General features: G+C 37.5%; 1 protein-coding gene across 6 annotated transcripts in view; it reads right to left on the bottom strand.

Moving 5' to 3' along the window:
- The window catches only part of LOC100856339 (phosphatidylinositol 3-kinase regulatory subunit gamma), a 139,631-nt gene that overhangs the window by 37,855 nt on the left and 84,371 nt on the right, over positions 1-17,405 (bottom strand). For 4 of the 6 annotated variants that reach the window (XM_038558194.1, XM_038558196.1, XM_038558195.1 and 1 more), the window contains 2 exons: positions 9,451-9,559; positions 7,252-7,350 (listed from right to left, as the gene is read on the bottom strand). In XM_038558194.1, the coding sequence (XP_038414122.1) occupies positions 7,252-7,350; positions 9,451-9,533 (182 nt within the window). In that variant the 5' untranslated portion in view covers positions 9,534-9,559. Of the gene's footprint in view, positions 1-5,752; positions 5,873-7,251; positions 7,351-9,450; positions 9,560-17,405 lie in introns of those variants that run through there. The other 2 variants (XM_038558197.1, XM_038558198.1) reach the window with 2 other exon arrangements.

Raw genomic sequence — 17,405 nt, 5'->3', positions numbered from 1 at the left:
GTTGGGTGCCTACAGCATAGGAAAAGAGGAGCAAGTTTACTGAGGATATATTCACAAGGCTAATTTTAATAGATCATGGACTCTTGCGCAGAGAAGGAAGGAAATGAAGACATAAAGGAATTAAAGAATGGTGAATTTTTAATTATATATCTCTCCCTCACCATACTCTTCTTAAACAGAAGAATCAGGCTATTTCTTCTAGTATCCTATCACCTAGCCTAACACTGGCATATAGCAGATTCCTAAAGATTTAACTACCCAGGGGCACTTGGGTGGCACAGTTGGTTAAGCTCCTGACTCTTGGTTTGGTTCAGGTTGTGACCTCAGGGTTGTGAAATCCAGCCCCACATTGGGTTCCGCATTCAGTGTGAGTCTGCTTATGACTCTCTCTGCCCCTAATGCCCACTCTCTCTCTCAAATAAATAAATAAATAAATAAATAAATAAATAAATAAATAGATGTTTTTCAAGATTTTTTTATTCATGAGAGACACAGAGAGAGGCAGAGACAGAGGCAGAGGGAGGAGCAGGCTCCTTGTGGGGAGCCCCATGAGGGACTCTATCCCAGGGCCCCAGAATCACAACCTGAGCCAAAGGCAGACATTCAACTGCTGCCACACAGGTGCCCCAAATCTTCTTTTTAAAAAAAGATGGGGCCGCCCCGGTGGCACAGCAGTTTGGCGCCGCCTGCAGCCCGGGGTGTGATCCTGGAGACCCGGGATCAAGCCTGCTTCTCCCTCTGCCTGTGTCTCTGCCTCTCTGTCTCTCATGAATAAATAAAATCTTAGAAAAAAAATAAAATAAAATAAAAAATTTAGGTATACAGATTTTCTACAATGAATACTATTTTTAAAAATAGTTACTGGGGGTTCCTGGGTGGCTCAGTTGATTGGGCATCTGACTCTTGGTTTCAGCTCGGGTTGTGATCTTGGGAATCATGGGGTTGAGTTCTGCATCAGGCTCTGAGCTCAGCATAGAGTCTGCTTGTCCCTCTCTATCTGCTCCTCCTCTGACTCACATGCCCTCTCTCAAAAAATATCTTAAAAAAAAGGTTACCGAATTGAAAAACTTCTATTTACTTATCATCTACCCTTCCCAGTCTGATTTCACGCTCATTACTCTCATTTGAGGGTCACCAACAACTTTTTTTTTGAGAGAGAGAGAAAGACTGAGAGTGTGGCAGTGGGTGGAAGGGCAGGAGAGGATTGCAAAGGGAGAGAGAGAATCTTAAGCATGTTCCATGCCAAGCATGGAGCCCAATCTCACAACCCTGAGATCACAACCTGTGCCAAAACCAAGAGTCAGACACTTAACTGAGTGAGCTACCCAGGTACCCGAAGGGTCACTAATGACATTGGACTAAATTCAGATTCTGCTTGCCTCCTCTCTCTACCACAGGCTCAGATATCTTTACAAGGCTGGGATTTCTACTCTTCCTTCCTTCCCCTCGACCCTGCCACCATTTGTTTTTGATATTTTGTCCTTCCATGACTTCTATGACACCTTCTATGACTTCTAAGAACTTCTGTTCTTCCTCTGCTCCTTCCTGCTGCTAAAAATATTTGCCCTTAGCCTCTATCTTTTCTTCGGTCTATAACTCTTTCCTTTACATCTCATTTACTTTATGTAGATGGTACCTGAATCTTTTGCTAGTTTTATGCACTCCTCTATGCATCAGACCTGCATTTCTAGCTATACTCTAGATATATTTTTACCTGGAAGTTCTGAAGCAGGTAATAATCAACATCTTTCCCCTGTTCTCCATAAAACAACTGTTCCTGACTTGCCTATTTCTATAAATGGCACATCCATTCTAAGCCCAGCAAGCTCAAACCAGTCATCTTTAGCTTTCTCCTCAACCTCATACCTACTCCCTACTCTATTATTAAATCCCTTGTATTCTTAGCTCCATATTGCCTCTGACTTTGACTCCTTAACTCCTTTCCTAGAGCTGCTATCCTAGCTAACAGTGTATCTTACCTTTCCATCATTTTATTCCCCTGCTTAAAACCCTTTTTTGGTGGTGGTTTCATGTGTGTGTGTTTTGCACTTTGAAATAAAATTCAAATTCTTTACCATGGCTCATTAGGCTCTGTGCATCTGTCTCCTTCCCACTTTCAAGTTCATCTCTGACTACTCTGTGGTCCACACTGTAAGCCAGCCACAGCAGTCTCTGTATTCACTAGATCCACCAAATCTTTCCAAAACTCAGTGTCTTGGCATTTTCTGTTCACCTTTCCCTGGAACACTTTTCTGGCCAGTTCTTACATATCCTTCAGTTTTCAGAAGGTCATTTCCTTAGAGAGGCCTTCCTTTTCAAAATTATCTTAAATTTTCTTTCCCTATATACCTATCACATAGCCCTATTTCCTAGATAGCATTTCATATACTGTGAAGTTATGTTTTTTTATGTGTTTGTCTCCCTCTTCCCTACTCCTACTTCCACCTCCAAATATAAACACTGTTGACAGGAGATCACATCCAGCTTGTTCATCATTTCCTTTTCCTAGAATAGTATCTAGAACATTGTGGACATTCAATAAATATTAAATGATTAAAGGATAAATTCTATTCTGGATCACCATTACCCCTCAATTCATAATATTCTATATTTTTTTCTTTTCTTTTCTAAGTAAGCTTGATGCCCAATGTGGGGCTTGAACTCACCACCCTGAGATCAAGAGTAGTATGCCCCACCAACAAACTAGCCAGGCACCTCAATGATTCATAATATTCTAACTCTTTACTAGTATCTATTCTCTTTTCTTCTTTCTATTCAAATACAGTCTGTTCTATTCAAATACAGTCTGTTCATCAAATACAGTCTGTTCATACCCTTATATACCCTGTTCATATACTTCCCCTGCTGAAAAAATGCAATGGTTTCCTTTGCCTACCTACAATATTAAATGCAAACTCCACATTTTAGTAATCAAGACCCTCTTTAACATGACCCTTTTTCTAACCCTCCATCCCCTATCACTTGTTCCTTCTGTGGACTTGACCCTCTTGCCAAATGGGGCAAATAAGGCACTTGACCCTCTTGCCAACTGCATTTCACAGAACAGGGGATTGATTATAGTTTCTCACTTTCATATCTCTGTTCTTATTGTTACCCAATCCTGCAATCTCCTCTCTCACTTTATACATGGCCAAACCTATCCCCTTCTTCCAGATACACTGCAATGCAATTTGTTCCATGAAGGACAGCTTTCTATATCCTCTCAACAAGATCTCTCTTTCCCTCCTTGAAACACCAAAGTATAATGTTTGATCTTCTCCTATTATTTTGGTTTAGTTCAAAGCAGTTTTCTTTTTTTAAGATTTTATTTATTTATGCATGAGAGACAGAGAGAGAGAGAGGCAGAGACACAGGCAGAGGGAGAAGCAGGCTCCATGCAGGGAGCCCGACGTGGGACTCGATCCCGGGTCTCCAGGATCCCACCCTGGGCCGATGGCGGCAAGAAACCGCTGAGCCACCAGGGCTGCCCCAAAGCAGTTTTCTTTCTTTCTTTCTTTCTATCTATCTATCTATCTATCTATCTATCTTATTTATTTATTTTTCCAAAGCAGTTTTCTTATTCCAGTTGCCCTCACCAGACTCTGGCTTCTTTGAGACAAAAATGTTAACTCATTGTTAGATCTTCTGCAGAGTAATAAGTTATGTGTATTTACAAACTCTAGAAAGACCATCACTTTTCTGCCTAACAAGGCCCAGCTAACTACCATTCTCTCTAAGAAAACTTCTCTTTCTTTCATTTATTCTTTCCTTTTAAATAGTTACTGAGTACCTATATGTCAGACCCTTTGCAAGATACACAAAAACTTTAAGATATTCTTGCCAATGTCCATTGACCAATGGATAAACAAAATGTAGTACATACATGCAATAGGATACTATTTACCCTTAGAAGGAAGAAAAGTCTGACATGCTACAACACGGATAAACCTTAAAAACACTACTATATGGAAAATAAGCCAGACATAAAAGGATAAATACTGTATGATTCTACTTATATGAGGTACCTAGAATAATCAAATTCACAAGGACAGAAAGTAAAACAATGGTTACCAGGATTCAGGGGAAGGGGTGAATGGGGAGAACTCTAATATAATACCACAATGCATTAAGGTGTAGTATATATGTGTTTTTCCTATTCCACCATGACGCACTAAGATTATAAACTCTTGAGGGTAAAATCATATCTTACTCATGTCCGTGTTCCTGGTCCTACCATAATATCTAGCACAAAGATAACCCTCTAATCTTTAAAGCTGCAACAATAAAATGGGCTGCCTCAAAGGGAAGAAGATGCTAGCTCCCTCTGATTGAAAGATCATATGGAAGCTCAATGCTCTTTCTGAAAAATGTTATACAGGGAATTCCAATATGTGTCAAAACCCAGCTGGATGAGGCAGTATTAAAGATCCCTTCCGGTTGTAGGAGCCTAAGCATTCTCATGGTGTCTTGTAGACCAGGAGGCTGTGAGTGGGACCCCTTGCCCACCTTTGTTCCTGAACAGTACTGCAACTTCAGGGAAGTAACTGCAGGCTCTTTTCCTCATCCCAAGATACAAAAATTGTTGCTTTTAGTTAGGTGCATTTAGGAATCTAACCAACATAAAATAATACCTTTGTGTGGGATTAAAACCATCTTTCAGATAAATGAGGACATTCATTCTGTTAATATATATTTATTAGGCATCCATTGTCTAATACCTATCCATTATCACACACTGGAGTCTGGAGATGTAATGATGATTAAACAAAGTCCTCTTAGCAGAGAACTTAAATTCTAGTGTCGTGAGACAGACAAGGTGGAAGAGAAGAAGAAAATACTGAAGTGGCTCATACAAAGAATTAAATTGAGGTAATATATATCTTTGGATGGCTACTTTGGATTGAGTGATTAGGGAAGCCCTGAAGAGCTGGCAATCTGGCAGAGATCTGAATGATGAAAAGGAACCAAAGATGCAAAGATCAGAAAGGCCTATTGCAAAGGCCCTGGGGCAGGAATAAGGCTCCTTTGTCTGAGGTACAAAAGGGCTAGTGAGGTTGAATGCAGTGCAGGGAGGGAAGAGAGCAACGAAGAAGTCTAAGAAGTAGACAGAGTCCAGGTCAAATAGAGTTTTGTAAGTTAAAATAAAATCCAAAATCATTGACCTTAAGTGCAGCAGGGTAATTCTTAAAAGAATTTTAAGCAAAGGAATAATCAGACTCATTTCTTAAAATGATCACTCTAGTTTCTGTACAGAAAATGGGCAACAGGGGGTGGAGAAGGTTAGAAATTTATAAGATGCTGAGAGGCCTGTCAGGAAACAATTGCAAAAGATCAAGCAAGAGGATGGTGGCTTATTTTGGGTGGTAGAGAAGTATGATGAGATTATGAATACAGATTTGGAGGTAAAGTTGGCAGGACTTGTTTAATGATGGATTTGGATGTGAGGATGAGGGAAAAACGGAGGGTTAAAAAGAGATGTAATTTGAGCACTATAAAGATGGTGATTCTATTTCTGAAAAAAAAAAAAAAGTAAATAGAAGAGAAACAGTTTGAGGAGGAGGAACTGGGTTAAAAATCAAGAATTCTTCTTTGACCATGTTCAAATTAATATGTCCCCTAGTTATCTAAGTGGCACAGTCAAGTGGGTAAATGGATATATGCATGTGGAGTTCTGGAGGTCAGAGCTGGGATGAAGTTTATGAATCATCACCATGTAATTGCATATTAAAGCCACGGAACAGAACAAGCTCACCTTGGGAGAATGAATACAGAGAAAAGAAGGAGGCTGAACTCCCAGCCTGGAACACTTGATATTTACATACCGAGCAAAGGAATGGTTGGCCTAGAGTTAGGAAGAACATCAGGAGAGTGTGATGTCATAACAGCCAAGACAATAAACTGTTTCTAGGAAGAAGTGCCTATGACTAATGCTGCTAAGAGGTCAGGTGAGGTAAGATGAGAGAAATGGTCATTGGTTTAGCAGTCCTTGCAGAGTGATAAAGATAAGCCTGACGGGAGCAGAAAACAAAACTTGAGTCAAATGAATCATTACAGAACTTTGATTATTCCTCAGCACAACTAAAATCCCAAGGTATTAACTTCTTATAATGTCCTTACCAGAAACTCCAAATTTCTAACACAAAATATATGATTTTTCCTAAAGATAGTAGGCAGAAAGGTAGCAAGGAGTCAGGTAAATCTGGATCTGAATCCATTATCTGCCATTTACTAGCTGTGTGTTTTTAGGAAAGTTTCTTAACTAGGTTAAGCTTCAGTTGCTTTGTCTATAAAATGGAAATCTTAATAATACCAACCACAAAAGGTTGTTGTAAGGAATAAGAAAATATTGCATGTAAAATATGCAGTACAAGGGAGTTGTTATCACTGCTGTTTTCATTATATTTTTATTTGACAGTCCCTTTAAAAAAATAACACTTTATTATAATTAGGCTATTATAACTGTTAAAATTAAATGTAAAAATATCTGATGCAGTTTTCCTAATCTTTTAAAATATATGTTCCATCTGGGGATCCCTGGGTGGCTCAGCAGTTTGGCACCTGTCTTTGGCCCAGGGCGCAGTCCTGGAGTCCTGGGATCGAGTCCCACGTCAGGTTCCCTGCTTCTCCCTCTGCCTGTGTCTCTGCCTCTCTCTCTCTCTGTGTGTGTGTGTGTGTGTCTATCATGAATAAATAAATAAATCTAAAAAAATAAAATAAAATAAATGTCCCATCTTTGTAAATTTAAAAGGTGATACGTCTACGACTTAGGAAATTCTAAAATGCCTACACATGTGGCATGACAGAGGAGGCTGAGAATTGCTTTATTTTATATATATCTTCATCAGCCTAAACTGTTGAGTTTTACTCTCTGAAGTCTGCACTGAGGAAAACAATGGGGTTAGTAGAGGGGTGGATTCCCAACATATCATTAATAACCTCAGGCTGGGCCCATGACTTCAACTTCACTCACAAGGTCAACAGTATAATTCTTACCTTTGCAACTTACTTTTAAGGATTTTAGCCTTTTTGTTTTATTCCTACATAAAAATGAAAATTGTTGCCATTTTCATATAAAACATTTAAATATTTAACATGTAGGGAAAGGATGGTAAGCCAAACAACTAAAAATTATCTAAATTAAGTACAAATATTTTTAAATGTGTAAACATTTAAATATATATAAAAATCTCCATATGCCCAGAAATAAACAACACTAGTAGAACACTAGTCAAAATACTGAAAAATACTTACCGCAAAGTCAAGGTGTAATCCCCCTGCATTTTTGTTGAGGCATCTCTGACCAAGAACGTACCATCTGGCATATCCCTTAATTTGTCATTTACCTCCTCCCTGAAAAATAGGATTATAGGAAAAATGGAAAAAATGTAATCATTGATTGTTCTCCTCACATATTACTACTAAGGCTAGTTAGGTGAGTATGTCTAAGGTCACAGAATTATGGGGGCTTTCAGGGGTCATTTAATTCCTCCCCTTAGATATGATCTTTTTGTTTTGATTTTTGGTATTATGCAATCTAAAGAAGGGCTATTTGCTTTTTAAACCCTTCCAGATATCAACCGTCTGTAGGGGATAGTATTTCCATTAAGCCTTTAGGGCTTCCTTAGGCAGGTCTGAACTTGTAGGGTTTCAGGAAAAACCAGCAGCTGTTTAGAAAGTAGGTTGTATTTAAGCAACAGTGGCAGCTGTGTCTGATCAGAGGAGGGAAAGATTCACTAAGTTCACAACCTTTCAATATAATCTCCAGTTTGAATTTATACTGATGACAAATTCCTCCTGCAGAGTTGGTTTAGAACTCTAAGGAAAAAAACACTAGAACACTCAGGATATGGCAGGGCATAGAAGACTCTTGAGTTACAGACCCACAAAGTCTTAGAATATAAATTTAAATGGTATTTAAATATAATAGGCTCTTTCGTTGTACAATTCTAAAAATTTTCTGATCCATTTTAATATAAAATATATTAAATCTCCTCCAAAAAATTAAACATAATTACCATATGACTCAGAAATTCCACTTCAGGGTATGCACCCTAAAGAACTAAAAGCAGGGACTTAAGGGGCATTCATGGGTGGCTCAGTCGGTTAAGCAGTCAACTCTTGATTTCAGCTCAAGTCATGATCTCAGGATTGTGAGATCAAGCCCCATGTTGGGCTCCGAGTTGGGCGTGGGGCCTACTTAAGATTCTCTTTCTCCCTCTGCCCCTCCCCCCCAATAATAAGGAAATAAAAATATAAAAGCAAGGGCTTGAATAAACATTCATATACCAATGTTCATGGCGACATTATTCACAATAGCCAAAAGCTATATACAATCCAACTGTTCAAAGACAAATGTCCAGATGAATGAATATATAAAAATGTGGTATATACACATAATGGAATATTATTCAGCCTCAAAGAGGAAGGGAATTCTGATACATGCTACAACATGGATGAACCTTGAAAACATTTGTTAAGTGAAATAAGCCAGTTACAAAAGTATAAATATTGTATGATTCCACTTATGTGAGGTACCTAGAGTAGTCAAATTCATAGAAACAGAAAGTAAGATGGTGGTTTCCAGGGCTGGGGAGAATAGGAGGAAAAGGCAGTTAGTGTTAAATGAGTACAAAGTTTCTCTTTGAGGAAGATGAAATAGTTCCAGAGATGGATGATGGTGATGGTTGAACAATACTGCGAATATACTTAATGCCACTGAACTGTACATTTAAAGATGGTTAAAATGGTAACAAAGAAAAAAAAAAAAAAAGAAATGAGTGCCACTTTGGTAGTTGAAGAGAACAGACTAGAGAAAGAAAAATACAGGTATACTGGAATACAGCATCAACCTTGAACCCAATTTGACAGAAATGAAGAAGTCTTTTTTAAAAACAAAATTCAAGAAAAATAAGAAATTTGAGTATTCAATATGTATTTTCCCCCCTTTTCTAGGTTCAAAGTTTTCCAAAACTACATTTTACCCCAAAAGCATTTTACTGTTCTAGAGTCCCGTTTCTCAAGATGAGGCATGTGAAGAGTGCCTCAAAATCATCTGGGGAAGTTGTTAAATGCACATTCCTGGGCTACACCTCAGTGGATTCTTATGCATACAAAGATTGTGGAACTGTTGCCTTAGACACAGAAAGGTAAAGAAAATTAGATACCTATACTATCTTTTATACAAAAACACACGTAACTATCCTGAATCTTTTAAGTTTCATTTATTCAGAAATCTATGCTTAATACAGTATTAAAAGTAATAACCACACCTGTAATTTAAAGATTTTCTTGTGGGAAGGACAGTACTTAGAAACTTTTGAAGTATTCTCACAATTTTTAAAATGGTAATCTTTAAATGACAACTAGCAGGGCATGAAAAGGTTTTATTTTTAACTTCTCAAAAATGATTTGTTTCTAAACTGCATTGAATTATAGTAGCATTTTAGTTACCTTGAGATATCCCCCCAGTACCATTCTGCATCCTGAAGAGAAATAGAACTGTCCTTCATTCCATTTGTAATGGCTGAAGTCATTGGCTTAGGTGGCTTTGGTGGAAGAGCTAGAAGAAAAATGAATATTATTTTGTAGATGTAAATTAATATTTGTTTTCTAATTTCCTCAATCAGGAACAGCTCATTAACCAATGTACATTAAGATTCAAATAATTATAAATTAAAATAAATGTTATTTTATGTTAAATGTTAGCCAAAGAAGGAATCCTTTTAGAACTCCACCAATTAACTGCCTAAAATGTGAAATTTTCAAGCTACTTGGGGTTTTCCCCTCTTCTTATAAACTGCTAACTTTTAATTCTGAACGAATGTCCAAAAAAACTTCATCATCTCTCAAAAGACAATGTAAAGAAAGCCCCTTCACAAACAATTCAGTCCAAAACCCATTAAGTCACGGTGGCCAAGAATTAGTGTCAGAGCCCAAAGCAGGTGAAAGAGGATTAGGTCTACAGAAGAGGGCAGCAGGAAGCACAGGATCTCAGTGCTTGAGGAGGGTGAGGAGGAGATCCTCACTGAGGCAGCCTGGCATGAGGTGTTAAAGTTAAATGAAGGAAGAAGAAGGGCAGCTGTGCAGGGCCCATGTAGCATGGAGTCGTGGAGACCAATGCAATGAGGATGCAGTCCTCAGAAGAAGGCATACCAATACCGTCAGATAAGGGTGAAAGAGTTTCTACTTGGGGGAGGGAAGGCTGGGAGGTGTCAAGGGGAACACAGCAATGGCTATAAGAGAATGGGTACACACAGAGAGATAGATCAAATAAGTAAAACTATTACAAATAATAGGAACCAGATTTCTCACAGTCTATCTAAAAAGGAAGTTAGATATGGAAAGGTGAAAAAACAGAATGATCCTTCTGGTTTGGAACTGGAATTATAGCCATTGATACACACTCATGATTCAATAGCAAGACAGATTCTAGATGCAAATGTCTGTACATACAGGGAATAGAACTATTCCCTAGCTCTGTCCGCCAAGAGGTCCTAAGATCAGCAGCAACCCCCAATATGCATAATTAGCACTCAGATCTTGGTTTTAAATGCTATTCTCTACTAAAAAGAACTGCTCTTTTAAAAATTTTTAAAAAGGGCAGCCCTGGTGGCACAGCGGTTTAGCGCCGCCTGCAGCCCAGGGCATGATCCTGGAAACCCTGGATCGAGTCCCACATCAGGCTCTCTGCATGGAGAGCCTCTGCCTGTGTCTCTGCCTCTCTCTCTCTCTCTCTCTCTCTCTATGAATAAATAAATAAAATCTTTTTAAAAATTTTTTAAAAAATTTTTAAAAAAGGAAAAAAAAATTTTTTAAAAAGAGCCACTCTTTGAAGAAAAGCCAAATCCAGGGTTGAGATAGAGCTAGGCTAGAGCAAGAACCAAATGAACCTTGAATACCATGTTATGCCAAAAATTAATAAGCAAGTGCTCTAAGAATGAGTGGCCATGACAAAAGAATAAAGAAGCCCGCTTGAAGGGTCTCCCACTATCGAATATGGAACAATTGGAGCATCAATACAAACAATGATAGTAAGGGAATATAAGCCATCAAGCAAAATAAGAATCCATGTGCCCAAGCAGATATAAACAAATAAATGAAAAACTGAAAGATTTACAAGGAGGATTTATATAATCTCAAAGGGCTTTCCCACAAAATGATTAGTCACAAAAGTAAAAAAATAATAATAGTGGAGAAGCCTGGCAAACACCACCTTAATCAAGTAATCAATCAAGTTAATACCACCAGTAATGATAAAATCTTGGGTTCCCAAGTAGGATGCACTGGAAGAACACTAACATCACTTCTGTGATATTCCTGCCAAATACGCATAAACTGAGTTTAATCATGAGGAAACATCAAACCATAATTTAGAGACATTCTACAGAAAAACGGGCATGTAATCTTCAAAATTGTCAAGGTCATGAAAAACAAGAAAGATTGAGGAACTGTTTCAGACTGAAAAAGACTAGAGAATCATGACAAATGCAATGTGTGATTCTGGACTAGATCCTTTTTGTTATAAAGGATATTACTGGAATAAGGAAAAAACTTGAATGGAAGCTGAGGATTAATATTGGTATTATAATCCATCAACATTAATTTTCTGATTTTGTAATGCAGTTATGTAGGATAATGTTCTTGTTGGAAAATACACACAAACATGATCATTGTAGGGTATGTATCATGTTGGCAACTTACTTTCAATGGTTCAAAAAAACAAGTTATTTGGACTGTACTTGCAACTTCAGAAGTGTGAGATGGTTTCTACATTTTACTAATGAAAAAGTTGAGATAATATGGACGGAAGAGGGGAACAATGTGAATATGTTCTTCAAAACAGAAACCGCTTACTGTCCAATGTTTTTAACAAGCATATCAGAAAATTCAGTGGTAAAAGAATAGTCTTTTTAACAAATGGTGTTAGGACAACTGGTTACCCACATTCAAAAGAATACAGTTAGGCCCCCATATCATACCATATGCAAAAATTTACTCATAATGGACCAAAAACCTAAATGTAAGAGCTAAGACTATAAAACTTTTTTTTGTGCTTCAAATGACATCAAGAAAATGCAGAGACAACACACAGAATGGCAAAAATCTTTGTAAATCTTGTATATGATAAACAAAATTGTATCTAGAATACATAAAGAATTTTGCAACTTAATAAAAAGACTGAAATAAAAATGGGCACAGGACCTGAATAGATATTTCTCTAAGGAAGATAATGGCCAACAAACCCATGAATAGATAATATCAGCCATCAAGAAAATCAAAATCACAGTAAGATACCACTTTAGGGGTGCCTGGGTTACTTAGTCATTTGAGCAGGTCTTGGATTATCTCTCCCTCCCTCCCCCTCTGCCTCTTCCCTCACTTGCTAGTGCTCTCCTCCTCACTACCCCATTAAATCAATGAATCAATCAATTTTGGGGGGAAAAAAGATACCACTTCACACATACTAGGATGCCTTTACAGTTCACCCTTCGACAATATGAGTTTGAACTGCATGGGTCCTCTTGTACACAGATTTTTTTTCAATAAATATACTGGAAAATTTCTTGAAGATTTGCAAGTTTGAAAAATCTTGCAGAGAAAGCATCAAAAGCTAGAAATATCAAAAAGCTTAAGAAAAAGATTTATCACAAATGCATAAAATATATGTATATACCAGTCTATCTTATCATTTACTACCATAAAATATACACAAATCATAAAAAGTTAAAATTATCAAAATTTTATGCAAACAGACTGTACATGGCCCCATTTGCAGTTGGCAGAAATGTAAACAAGGGTAAAGATACAGTACTAAATAACTGCATAAACTGTAATACATACTGTACTACTGTAATAATTTTGTAGCCATCTCTTGTTGCTATTGCAGTGAGCTCAAGTGTTACGAGTATCAGCTTAAAATGCCCTGTGACACTAATCATATCTGCATGAGCAGTTCATCTCTCCAGTGAATTGCATATTGCAGTAAAAAGTAATCTCCCATGGTTCTTGCATACTTTTTGTGTTTAGCGCAGTACCATAAACCTTGAGTAATACCAGAGGACCCATACAAAGTGCCACTAGTGAGGCTAGAAGCTCCCAAGAAGCAAAGAAGAGTCATGACATTACAAGAAAAAGTGAATTGCTTGACTGAGGTCTGCAGTTGTCCACCAGCCTAAGGACCATGGTTTTAAAAAATAATAAAAAATTTGTGAAGCCACAAATTGGCTATGCCAATTGGCACAAAAACCTTGCACGTTTTAGGATATACCTTTTTATGCTGTATTGAAAATGCAGCTTTTACGTGAGTGCAGGACTGCTCTAAGAAAGGCCTAATTATAGATTCTAATATTATTCAGGAAAAAACTACACCACTATAGGACAACTGAAAGCGAAAGGAAGGTGAAGGATCTAAAACTGGAGAATTTTTTTTTAAAGATTTTATTTATTTATTCATGAGAGAGAGAGAGAGAGAGAGAGAGAGAGAGAGAGAGAGAGAGGTAGAGACATAGGCAGAGGGAGAAGCAGGCTCCATGCAGGGAGCCTGACACGGGACTGGATCCCTGGTCTCCAGGTTCAGGCCTGGGCTGAAGGTGGCGCTAAACTGCTGAGCCACCCAGGCGGCCCAAAACTGGAGAATTTAACCAGTAAAGGATGGTTTGATAATTTTAGAAAGAGGCTTTAAAAATGTCAAGATAACAGGGATGCCTGGGTGCCCAGCATCTCAGGGCGTGATCCTGGGTCCGGGGATGGAGTTCCACATCAGGCTCCCTGTGAGAAGCCTGCTTCTCCTTCTATGTCTCCGCCCTCTCTCTGTGTCTCTCATGAAAAAAGTAAAATCTTAAAAAAAAAAAAAAAAAAAAGTCAAGATAACAGGAAAAGCAGCTTCTGCCAACCAAGTGGGAGCAGACAAGTTCCCAGAGGCCCATAAGAAAATCATGGACGAGAAAGGATGTCTACCTAAATAGGTTTTTAATGCAGACACAAGTGCCCTTTTTTAGGGGAAAAAAAAAATGCCACGAAGGACATTCATCGGTAAGAAAAAGAAGTGAGCACCAAGATTTAAGACAAGAAGGGATTTAAAAAAAAAAGACAGGGGCTAACTCTACCATTTTGCACAAATGCAGTTGGGTTTATGATCAGGAGAACTGCCCTTATCTATAAAGTTGCTAGCCCCCAAGCCTTGAAGGGAAAAAAACACCAGCTGCCAGTCTTCTGATTATACAACAAGAAGGCGTGGACGAGAATCCTTTTTCTGGATTAGTTCCATTGATGCTTTTTGTTCCTGAAGCCAAGAAGTACCTTGCCAGTAAAGGACTGCCTTTTAAAATTCTTTTGGAAAAAAATAAAAATAAAATAAAATTCTTTTGATATTGGACAATGTCCCTGGTCATGAATTCAACATCAAAAATGTTAAAATGGTCTATTTGCCCCCAAATACATCTCTAAATCAGCACCTAGATCAGGGGGTCATAAAGACCTTTAAGGCTCATTATGCACAGTACTCTTTGGAAAGGATTGCCAATGGTCTAGAAAAGAACCCTGATAGAACATCATGAAAGTCTAGAAGGATTACATCACTAAAGATGCCATCACTGTTACAGAAAAAGCAGTGAAAGCCATCAAACCCAAAACAATAAATTCCTGCTGGAAAAAATAGTGTCCAGATGTTGTACATGACTTCACAGGATTCACAATAGAGCAAATCAAGGAAATCTTGAAAGAGATTGTGGATATGGGGGGGGGGGGGGAGAAAAAGGTGGGAAGTGAAGAGTTTCAAGATATGGATCTTAGAGAAATTCAAGAGCTAAGTGACACCACACCAGAGGAATTAACAGAGGACAACACGACGGAGATGAGTGCTTCTGAAATGGTGTCATATGATAAGAAGGTAAAGAAGCAGTTCCAGGGATCCCTGGGTGGCGCAGCGGTTTGGCGCCTGCCTTTGGCCCAGGGCGTGATCTTGGAGACCCGGGATCCAATCCCACGTTGGGCTCTCAGTGCATGGAGCCTGCTTCTCCCTCTGCCTATGTCTCTGCCTCTCTCTCTCTCTCTCTCTCTCTCTCTGTGACTATCATAAATAAATAAAAATTTTTTTAAAAATCATTTTTAAGAAGCAGTTCCAGAAAACAAATTGACATTAGACAATGTGGCAGAAGGATTCCAGATATTCAAAACTGCTTTTGACTTCATTTAGGATATGACACAAGCACTGAAAAAAAAGAAATGATGGAAGGATTGGTACTGTATAGAAACGTTTTTTAGAAAAATAAAAAAAGCAAAAATGTCAGATAGAAATTACTACATATTTCCACAAAGTAACACCAAGCATGCCTGCTTCTCCTCCCACCTTCTCCACCACTTCTGCCATCCTAAGACAGCAAGACGAGTAACTCTTCTTCCTTCTCTTCAACCTATTCAACATGAAGGTGGCACAGATGAAGATCTTTATAATGACCCAATTCCACTTAGCAGCAAATCATCATCATAAATTTATCTGTTGTACATGTGTCTTGATATGAAAATCTAATAAGTATATAGCAAGAATTGCATCAGGTGTTTTTGTCATCATCATTACCAATTGTACTGATGCTTCGTTATCAGTGCATAAATTATTATCTGTTAAACATGAATTTTTTTTCACAGTATCTTTTCATTTTTGATGTCTAGCATTGGTAATATGGATAATATCTTACAGTGTTTTCTATCATATAATAATGTAGGTACCAAACACATTTTGTAAACAGACAACATAAACTTATACAATCGGTAAGTACAGTACTGTAAAAGTGTATTTTCTCTTATGATTTTCTTTTTCTTTTCTCTAGCTTACTTTATGGTAAGAATACAACATATAATACATACAACATACAAAATATGTGTTAAACAACTGTTTTTGTTATCAATAAGGCTTCTGGTTAACAGGCTATTAATATATAAGTTTTCGGGGGGGTCAAAAGTTATACACAGATTTTGGACTGCATGGGGATTGGTGCTTCTAACTCCCATGTTATTCAAAGGTAAACTGTAATAAAAAAGACAGACAAGTGTTGGTGAGAATATGGAGAAACTAGAACTCTTGTACACTGCTGATGGCAATATAAAATGATGCAACTGTTTTGAAAACAGTTTCGCAGTTCCTCAAAATATATCCAGCAATTTCAATCCTAGGTATATACTCAAGAGAAATAAAACATACATACACAAAAACTTGTATATGAAGGTTTATAATGGTATTGTTTGTAATAGCCAAAAAGTGGAAACAACTCGATATCCATCAATAGATGAATGGGTAAATAAAATGTGGTATATATCCATACAGTAGATTATTATTTAGCAGTAAAAAGAATGAAATATTCTATAAAATGTATGAACCAAAGAATATTTAGGCTAAGTGAACAGCCTGTCACAAAAGACCACATATTTAGATAATTCCACTGTCCAGAACAGACAAATTTACAGAGACAGAAAGTAAATTAATGGTTGCCTAGGGCTAGGGGTGGGATTAAAGAGGAAAAGGGAAGGACAACTAATGTGTGCAGAGTGGGATAATGAAAATGTTACAAAACTGTTTGTGGTGATGGTTGCAAAACTCTGTGAATGTACTATATACACTTTAAAAGTGGATGAATTTTAAAGTGTATAATTTAAATTTATTTTAAAAAATTTTTTAAGTTTTTTTAAGGATTTTTTTTTTTTAAGATTTTACTTATTTATTCATGAGAGAGAGAGAGAGAGGCAGAGACACAGGCATGGTTGGAGAAACAGGTTCCATTCAGGGAGCCTGATGTGGGACTCGATCCTGGGTCTCCAGAATCAGGCCCTGGGCTGAAGGCAGACGCTCAACCGCTGAGCCACCCAGGCATCCCTATAATTTAAATTTAAAGTGTGAACTCTATATCAATAAAGCTGCTATTAAAAAAAGAAAAAAACTATCAGGCTATTAAAATTACTAGATGAGAAAGAGTTTACTATAATCCATACTTTTTTATAAATGTTATTTATACCTATCTTGTTTGAAAAGGACTTGATGTGGGTTATAAAAAGTAGTTGCAAGTGGACATATAAAATTTGCAAAATTTAAAATTCTTCTATGTATTCATAAGGATTAACACAGTTTAAACTTATGCCATACAAAGCATTGTGTTATAGCTATGAAAGGTACAAAGACAAAGTATTTCCAGCACTCAGAAGAACAAACCTAGAGGGAATGACATATAGAAACACCTAACCATTAACACTCAGCAGAACAAAGTAAATACTTTTTTTTTGGGGGGGGGGGGTGCAAAGTAAATACCATAATAAAGGTAAGAACAAAGTGTAATGGAAACCCAGCAAAAGGAGCACTGGATAGCTTTCTGCGGAAACTTTAATTCAAACACTAAGCTTTTCAAACCTAGTCCTTACTG

This window comes from Canis lupus, chromosome 15 (assembly GCF_011100685.1).
Source record: "Canis lupus familiaris isolate Mischka breed German Shepherd chromosome 15, alternate assembly UU_Cfam_GSD_1.0, whole genome shotgun sequence".
NCBI lineage: Eukaryota > Metazoa > Chordata > Mammalia > Carnivora > Canidae > Canis > Canis lupus.
The sequence above is the reverse complement of the archived record's forward strand: the minus strand, read 5'-3'. Positions and strand labels throughout refer to the sequence as shown.